The sequence below is a fragment of the Hippoglossus hippoglossus genome, chromosome 16 (assembly GCF_009819705.1).
Source record: "Hippoglossus hippoglossus isolate fHipHip1 chromosome 16, fHipHip1.pri, whole genome shotgun sequence".
In the NCBI taxonomy this organism is placed as follows: Eukaryota; Metazoa; Chordata; class Actinopteri; order Pleuronectiformes; family Pleuronectidae; genus Hippoglossus; species Hippoglossus hippoglossus.
In genome coordinates, this window is record NC_047166.1 from 11,154,567 (window position 1) to 11,163,701 (window position 9,135).

General features: G+C 44.4%; 1 protein-coding gene across 2 annotated transcripts; it reads right to left on the bottom strand.

Annotated features, from left to right (window-relative positions):
* Positions 1-1,660: 1,660 nt before the first annotated feature.
* she (Src homology 2 domain containing E) lies at positions 1,661-8,882 on the bottom strand. Of its 2 annotated transcripts, XR_004616489.1 has the most exons (7): positions 7,958-8,882; positions 7,302-7,428; positions 5,756-6,010; positions 5,174-5,528; positions 3,478-3,597; positions 2,583-2,859; positions 1,661-2,508 (listed from the first exon to the last, which is right to left on the bottom strand). XR_004616489.1 is itself a non-coding variant. In XM_034610977.1 (6 exons), exons 1-6 carry the CDS (start codon positions 8,402-8,404, stop codon positions 2,667-2,669), a joined length of 1,497 nt encoding a protein of 498 aa, XP_034466868.1. In that variant the 5' UTR covers positions 8,405-8,882; the 3' UTR covers positions 1,661-2,666. The 2 variants fall into 2 exon arrangements, 1 of the variants encoding a protein (XP_034466868.1); XM_034610977.1 differs by having other exon boundaries at positions 1,661-2,859.
* Between the last annotated feature and the right edge of the window lie 253 nt (positions 8,883-9,135).

A 9,135-nucleotide genomic window follows, 5' to 3' on the forward strand; every position in this document is an offset into this window, starting at 1 on the left:
GTAGTAAGGTACATCTGGACATTTTTGAGGTACTTGTATTTTGATTATTGCCATTTTATTCCCTTTTAAATGTTTGCGTAAAAAACTTAACGTAATCTTACAAACAACTGAAAAACATCAGTTACATAACACTGTCAGGTCGCAGTTGACTTGCTGCATAATGAGTAACAGTTGTTCTCTGCAAATATTTTTGGCTGTAATTCAACTTAAGTAACATTTTGTAGAAAGCTCTTTCATTTGTATGTGTATATTTTGTTCTTGCTCAGAACAGTTTGTGCAGTTTAAGGTAATTGGAACACTTAGTCTTTCAGTTTATCTAAAAACATCACCAAAATATTCAGAGACATGATTTTAGCTGGACAAAAGAAAAATAATGAGATAGCGGGCCGGTTGAATATAACTTCCACGTTATCAACAAAACAGACAGAATTGAGAAGCATGTGCCCGACACCCCAGGCTTGTTGTTTGTTTTGACCTACTTTATAATTTAATTAAGAGAACATAGACCACACCAACCATAACAGATCACACGGATGGAGGGAGGGGTGATAGTTAGGCACTGTCTGCTGTTGTGTAACATTGCCATTTGTGACACTCTGGGAAGCAGGACGGCCGAGATTTGGGACGGCTCCTTGACCGGAAAGTCTGTTTTCAATCCCGTGCAACAGTAAGTAAGTGTCTGCTATTGCTGATGGTTTCTTTGGAGTCGACCTTATGGAGGTTTCATATGATCAATAAATATATCAATAAAAACTGATTTGTAATCTGACAGAGAGAGAAAATATTTGGGTTTTATTCTATATTTTCCTGGCTCTGCTTTGACATCACATGCTGTCACTCTCCATTCACAAACCAGGCAGGCTATTCTGTGGGGGAGCACATTGCTACTATGGCAGTAGTCACAGTTATTCATAGCTTTTTTTTATATTGCAGTCTGTCTCTCCTCCCTCTCGTCATTCCCTGTAGAGATGGCCCTACCTCACTCTAACTAATCACCATGGCAACCTGGTAATCCCTGAACAGAAAAAAAATCGGACTCCCTTTCTCTCTCTCTCTCTCTGTCTCACGCTCTCTCTATCTCTGTCAAACACACAACAGGACTGCATGCACACACACACACACATGGATGCACACATGGGCACATTCACGCTTGCACACACACTCACGCATGCACGCACACACACTCTGTCTCTCTCTGAGAAATACTCTTGCAACCCCATACACTGGTGTTTACTGGTGAGACATATCTTACCACAAACACATGCCTCCATGCATCATTGTAAGGATAAAGCTCCTCCGTACTTTGTGAGAAGCTTCATGCGCGGGTGTGTGTGTCGGCAGAGGATTTAAATACACCGACGTTTGGGTTGTGTGAATAAGAGCTATTTGTATGTTCACTATTTATGCATGCATTTTGTATGTGCGCTTCTGTGTACTCAGGTTTGTCGGGATTTGTTGACGACAAAAGTGTGAGTGTACATATGTGTGTATGTGTGTAACTGTAATTGATTTCATACTCAGGTCAATGATTTTACAGCTACAAGAGAAACGCACACAGAATCACTCCAGTTTGCTTCTCATCTCTGTTTCAGTTTCCGCTTTTCTTGGACCCAGATTTGACTTCTTGCTGCAGGCACGTCTATTAATAACACTGTTTGTCTTCAGTTAATATGAATTTGGTTTTATTTACTGAATAAATGTTTTACAACAACAATACACAGCCCACATCATTGTGCGGTCGACCCAACAATCATACATACATCATTTATACATACAACAGGTACATTTTTTTTGGGATGCATTCACAATAAGACATCTTTTTAATAATAAATTCTTCATATCCAGATTACACTGAAGGCCAGTAAATGGGCCAAATGTCCGTGCACTTATCTGCACACGCTAAAACAATTTTGCCTGCTGGATACAGTAATGTTACATCACCCCTCCCTCTACACCAGTTCTAATCATCTAATCAATACAGCTCTTTCTCTTGACAGACAGAGCGGTTGGAAAATCTGCCTGATTTTCAGGATAGATCAATAAGCTGATTGACGTGTCAGATGGATGAATGAATATACTCCAATCAGGGCTATCGATCCCACAAACCAAGACCTAACAGGATGGAATGGCGCTAATTGATGATGTCAGCACCTCTGTGTAGAGGCATCTGGAGAGGAAGTTATACACCCTCGTCTCCATTTACTCATTCTATTATATTGGCTATAGTAAGAGCCGTGCTTCATGTGCATCGGTGCAGGTATTACTCAAATGAATGCGTTTACAGGGTAGAGAGTCGATCTGTCTAAGTAATGGTCAAAAACATTTTGCAGACTAAGGAAAAAGAGATGTTTTTTTCTGTAACTTTACGTACAGGGTGGTGTGTGTGTGTGTGTGTGCGTGCGTGTGTTTATTTCAGATTGGAAACAGTCAGCAATAATAATGTGATACGTATTTATTGTAGTATCCGATTTTGACCACTAGGTAGCACTTGGGAGACCTTAAACAAAACTTCTTAATCCAAAACAGCACATCTTTGCATGTATGCATGTATGTGTACACATGTATTATGTGTGAAGTTGTGCATTAATGTGTCATACGTGCTTGTGCTTGTGTCTGTGCATATTATGCGTGTGTTCCAGTGTGTCTGTTTGTCCTTTTATGCATGTTCAGTGCGGCCTGGGCACAGGATGCTGCAGGGTCATGTGCTCGGCTCCAGTGAAAGGCAGTCTGTGTGTGCAGTAGTGATGAACCAGCTCAGGGATGCTGGAGAAGATGCAGCTACTCTGATTCAGTGTGTAGCCCAGGCCCTTGCTGCTCTTAGTCTGGGCCACAATGATGTGCACACAACTTTGACTGGTTCTGGTGGAAAAAGGCACAAAGAAAATGTCAGTGAAGCAAGTTAGAGACTCAGCAATAGTTATAGTTGAGAGTTATAAGACGTTGGAGAGAATAATGTGCACTTTGTAACTAAAAAGAAACTGCTCTCTTATCAGTCTCTCCCAAAATTAGACTTGCTGAGTACAGTGGATGTGTAAATGGGGTTAATGATGTGGACGATCAAATAAATGAGCAGTGTACAACAAATGAGCACTCAGGCACACACACACACACACACACACACACACACACACACACACACACACACACACACACACACACACACACACTCACGCACACTGGAACACAGGATTCCCTCGATTATCCTAGTGAACTACTTTGTTGTCTGAAGTGTAGCACAAATTCTCATGCATTAACATTAATGCCTTACAGGTTGTAATGGCCGATGCTGTGTCTACTTAGTAAAAAGAGCACAAATCAGGCTTAAACAGCATCTCGGTGACACCTGCAAATATTAACTGGAGAATAATTTTACCAATATTACTAATACAGAGCTGAAGACAAACTGAAGAACCATAAATAAATGTTGCATTACATGTGCCATCATTAACAAACATTCATACACATCCCCACACTCACTTCAGAGCAATGGAGTACTTGCTGGTTCCTGATTCGCTGTCCCTCACCAGGAAGCTGGCTTCCCTGCAGCGCTGCAGCTGAGCCTCAGCCTGCTGTCGACTCACACTGCCATGGTACCAGCTTGGAGAGGGGGGGGTGGGGGGGGGGGGGGGTGGGGGGGGCACAGAGAGACAGCAGATCAATGACATATAGCTCGCTGACATATGGAGATAAGTCAGATGTCAAGTAAATGATAGGCAATGATGGTAAGAGAAGAAAGTGAGATTGACGGGAGGGAACGAAACAGGCTAAAGGAGGTTTGCACTGGACGTAAATCAGGCAGTCGGTTGTATGTTGTGGACTGAACGGGTTTACAGGGTCAAAGGTGAACTTGAGAGGGTAAAGAGATAAATAAGGATAAATATGGGAGACCTATGAGGGAGACAAGCTGGCAGCTGGCTACAGGCGAGAGCCCTGTATAAACATGTGGCCTTGATGCTGGGAGGCAAAACACACTGACATTCAGCCACAACATGAGAGGAACAAATGTGAACATACTCTGAGCTCTGAGCGAGTTCCATAGGAAAAGAAAGGCCACAACATGAGGAGAAGGGATTCACGGTTTAAATGAGACTCTGTGGTCAATTCTATCACGCTTCCCCTTCCTCCAGCATTTATATTCAGCACGTCATGGGCTGCTGCTGGCTCATGATTGCATTAATAAGTACTCAATTTCACTTAAAATTTTCAAAAGTGCCAAGTGTGAAATACAAATGAGATGTTGGCCAAGAGGGCCATCAGGAAAATCTGCTTGATTGCTTTCACAACTTTACACAGAGGAATTGATTTGTAGCCAAAACTGAGGAGGGCGCTGTTTCTCTCAGTGTTTCTTATTGACACAGGCAGTCAAGTAGAAGACAGAACCTTAATGAGAAAATACAAATACAAGCAGAGCAGCACAGTTAATGAGAAATGTGGTGCTGATTTTAATGAGCATTAATAATATGCAGACGTCGATCCACTAATCCTGTTGGAAGTTGTGCAGGGCGCTAAAGCTCATGCCAGCATATAAGAGGTCAACGATCGATCAACATACCAAAACACAAACAGACCTTTAAAGTCTTACACGTGGATGTGTTAGAGTTTCCAGTTTGTCAAACCTAAGTATCTTTGGACTGTGGGAATGTACTTGTTCAAAATCAGCCTGGATCTGAAGCCAGGACTTGTTTACTACTATATAATATGTCACCTCTTATTTCTTTAAATCGTTGACCGTAAATAAAGATGGACGATATGATGGCTCTCCAAACGTGAAGCCAAAGCGTCTCGATCGCCGCCTGGTGGCTGGCTGAAGTATGGGTCATACATCCTACCTCTTTAATTTTAGTGGATGGGACATGGATCAAATAAAAAGTCTAAATACATGTTATATATTTTTTTCTCAAAGATAATTTTCTTTCTAACAATAAAAGCAGTTAAGCTAACTTGAATAATTCTTTACATTTTTTTAGGTGGATTTTTCCTTCTTTTATCATTATATTGTTTTATAGTCAGTTCAGTCTAGTGGCTCTTTATAGTGTTGTCAGAAATACCTTCTCTATGTCACTATGAATTTAAACGTCATTTTGTACATTTGCCTGATGACAACTAGATACAGTAGGTTTCTGTGTGTCAGTCTTATCAAGTTTGGGAGCTACAGTGTTTTCTCTCTTCTTACCTCTGCTTCTCAAGGGGCAGGCCGGGGTCCAATTTAGCTTCATCCCCATCCAGTGGGGCACTGAGGGAGGTAGGGGATGGAGGTGAAGGTTTATTGGGGCTGGATGAGGGTGAGAGTTTGAGTGTGGGGAAGGAGGGAGACGGGGGTGTGAGAGGGGAAAGTTTGAGGATAGGGGAGGAGGGGAAGGTGGGAGAAGAGGAGGAGGACGGAGAAGAGGAGATGAGGGTTTTATGGTTCCAGTTCTTCTGCCTCAGGGTGTGTTGTTGCTGCATCTGCTGCTGCTGCTGCTGCTGCTGGCGGCTGGAGGCAGAGCTGTTCTCTTTAGTGGGAGAACAGTCCACTGCCTCGAATTGAGCTGAAGGAAGCAAAAGAGACAATATCAAGCTTTCATAACAGAATTCTATCAAAGCATACCAGAGCAACCAAAGTAAACATGTCTCTGGAAATTGATTCAGCTGGATTGTTGTGTTTCCTCTCTGAAGCAAACGCAAAGCTGTTGTGGCATCACTGTGCAAATAAAGCTTGTGGCATCCTTCCTCCCCATCCCCGCCCCTCCCATCATCCCCCTCTCCCTCTCTCTACCTGACAGCGCTCTGACAATGTCCTCCTTTCTCCACTCCCAGGGCAGTTCGTACTCTCCGGCGGGACGGACGTCAGACTCCGGTCGTGTGACAGGGATCCACACCCCCTCACTATCGCCCTCCAGTCCGCCCTCATATGGCGTGTCGTAGATGTTTGGAGGCGAGGGCTTCCCCTCTTCTCCCTTCCTCTCTCTGTGGCCGCGGTCCAGCAGGACACACACTTTCAAGAGGTCTTTGGAGCCACGTCTGCGGACCTCTACAGCAGAAGGTCACATGATTAGTTGGTTAACAGCTTTCAAGTGTAGGATTTTACCACATATAACGATAGAAAAAACGTTGTCCAAAGGACTCACAGCTATGTAACATTCTCTTGTTAAGTTTTTCTTTGTGTCTTGATCCATAAGTGGCTTTCCTGATTTTTATATTTTTATATTTTGTACCTGACAAACGGCCTCCAAATTGATAGAAATGTAATTTCCGCTGTGAATGTCAGTGGCTCTATCCCTGGCACCTCCATTCCCTGGCACACTTCCATCAAAGGTTTTCTTGGGCAAGACATTGAATCCCAAATTGCTCCTGACAGCTGTGTTTATGGAGTTAGTGTCAGTGTGAATGTGTCAATGGCGAAACTGTAAAGCACTTGGAGTGGGCATCAAGACTCGAAAAGCACTAAATACAGACCATTAAATAAAAGATTTTAAAAAAAGAAGAAACAAAGCAGGTGTCAAACAGGTCACACTGGCAAAGTGTTTTATTTGAGTTTTCCATGTTTTCTTAAAATACATTTGATGCATGGTGCCCTCTAGGTTGTGCTTGTTATGAGAGGTCGCTGCATTTTTAGGAATTTCACTTGTGTTTCCCTGCTGTCGGACAGGTAGCCTGCGTGTCTGCACTATTGTGTGACCAAACAATGGACCTACAGGAAGAAAAGGTCAACACAGCTGCTGATTGGCTGGCTGACCAGGCCACTTCCTGACTGCTGGGAAGTGATTGAGCGAAGGGCAGAGGGTGAGGGGAGTCGAGGTGGAGGGGGGTTAGTAGGTTATGGGGAAGGTTGAGGGGGGGTCTTTTGATTTACGGGACACTAAAGTATTGTGTGAATATGTCTGTCTATGAGTGTGTGTGTGAGTGGAGAGGGGGGGCACTGGGGCCAAGTTCCTATCAAGAGAATGGGGCAAAGGAAACAGAGGCAGGAGACAGGAAGTTGGAAGAGGAAGCTGCACCCATTGTCCCTGCACAATACTGTTCCTATAGCAACCGCCAGCCAGGAGGGAAGTTAGCGCAGAGACTGAGGGTCTAACCTGTCTCTATGTCCCTTTAAAACTTAATTAGCACGAGTGTGAGATAGTGTGAGTGCAGAGACGTGTAAAAAAGTGACCCCGAATATAATCCAGTTGTGCACTCATGTGCATTTGTAAAGTCAAACATTTCCTTTAACGGCACCATCGTCAGAATATGCAGTTTGGATTTTGCTTAGAGTATATTTTGTCTTCAATGTCAGTTTCTCTAAATGTAACTGCTGAGACGGGTGATGACCCGGACCTCACCTGTAATGATGACCTGGGCGTCGTAGGGCTCCATGTACCCATCATTCACTCCAGCTCTCTCAGCCTCCCTCTGCTCCCTGGTTTTCTCTGCATCGAAAGGATCGGCGTAGTCCTCCAGGATAATCAGCTGTGTGTGAGAAGGGAAAATATACACAGTCAGAAAAACAGAATGCAGAGGCCCTGCTACCTATTCAGATGTTACATTCACCCGGAGACAACAGAGTCAACAGGGAGAGAGGGATCTGATACGCTATAGTGTGTGTGTGTTGCGTGTGCGTGCATGTGCGTGTGTGGTGTCCATGACTGAGTGACAAGCAATGGAGGGAAATGCGGAAATACTTGTGCAAAGAGGTCAGTGCATTGTGTTTGCCTGTTTGATGTCACACAATGTAGTAAATCTGCATTGTGTTCTTTTGAGAGCGATGGAAACTGAGTACAGGTTTATGAACTGAGGTGGGGAGGGAAGACACAAAGAGAGGCACTGACATCAAGCCCCACAGTGAAATCTGTATTTTACACCATTCCGTTTATTGACTCTTAACCTGCACGCTGCTAAAACCACCTCTGACTTTCATGGTTTGATTCTAGCAGATGAAATATGAAGATCAAAAAGTGAGTTTACATTAACTTTGGTTCCATCTCTTTGAGTTACTCACCGTTGTCTTGATGTCAGACCTCTTCTCGTGGTCAGGCTGCTTCTTTTCACTGATCCCGTTGAGTTTGGGGGTCTTGTCTTGTTTGTCCACTTTAATCATCCTGCTGATGTACGCTTGCGCCAGACTCGAGGTCCTGACCTGGCGGTTCTCGTCTGGTGTCCCCGTGGCCTCGATCTTGGAGTTCTTGCGACCTTTCCCATAAGTGAGACTCTCCCAGACGGTCCCACCAGACCCAGCGTTGTTACGACCCAATTCCGTAGCCGAATTCTTCCTGTTTCTCCCCGCTAACAACCCCCCAACTCCTCCATCCTTGCGTTGATTAACTTTCAAACTGTCTCGAGAAAACGAAGGTTTGGTCCGAGTTTGAGAACCTGATTCAGAGGCCGAGCGGACCCTTTCGCTTCCGTTCTTCAGGTTGATGGGGAAATCTCTGAACCATCTTGCCATGGCTGCCAAGGTGTTAACACGTCGCACAGATTTGATATTTAGCAAAGTATCTGTCTGTTATACGCGCTGCTCCGCTAGAACTAACACTGGTACGTGCGCAACAGCTCCAACTTTACGCACAAGTATTTTACGCACGCCTCGCATTAACTTTGGAGTGAAACTGCGACGATTTCTGCGTAATCAAACGGACTGGAGACCCCTTTGTTGTGCTGCACTGATTCCCAGCATCTGAAACTCTCCCTGACAGTCAGAGAACGCCTGGTGCGTCTTGGAGATCATTGGCCAGCGGCTCTTCTTTGCTGCGGACACCCTGCAGTAACAACTATCCCTGCAGTTTGAAAAGTAACTTCTGCAGAGCGTAAACTCGAAAGAACTGGAAGTTTTTCTTTGAACCAAGTACAGATCCCATTCCCGGAGCGTGAGGTGGTGCGTCCAGTTTGAGGAGAGTGAGGAGATGGAGAGGAAAGTCCGTGCGCGCAGACGGTGGGATGTTGCTGGAGTTTGGGGAGGGGCTGTCTGGACGGGGCGGGGTAGGAATTTACTGTATTTAAATTGAAAGATTCAGAACCTTTGAATCTACAGAAAATCCCCAATTTTGATCACAGGCTGTGCAGATGCCAACAGATACCTGGCAGTGAGCAACAGGTAGGATTCGGAATGTGATGCCAAGTTATTGCACAATTTGAAAACTTTTTACTCATGCAATCCTTGTCAGCCATAGGTAACAACTT

What these genes read in the sequence shown, in the direction of transcription:
- she (XM_034610977.1), bottom strand. Translation starts at nt 8,404, where the DNA reads ATGGCAAGATGGTTCAGAGATTTCCCCATCAACCTGAAGAACGGAAGC. An exon ending in GGTCTGACATCAAGACAACG is followed by an intron (nt 7,429 to 7,957) that starts GTGAGTAACTCA and finishes TCTCACACACAG; the next exon opens with CTGATTATCCTGGAGGACTA. An exon ending in CGCCCAGGTCATCATTACAG is followed by an intron (nt 6,011 to 7,301) that starts GTGAGGTCCGGG and finishes CTTCTGCTGTAG; the next exon opens with AGGTCCGCAGACGTGGCTCC.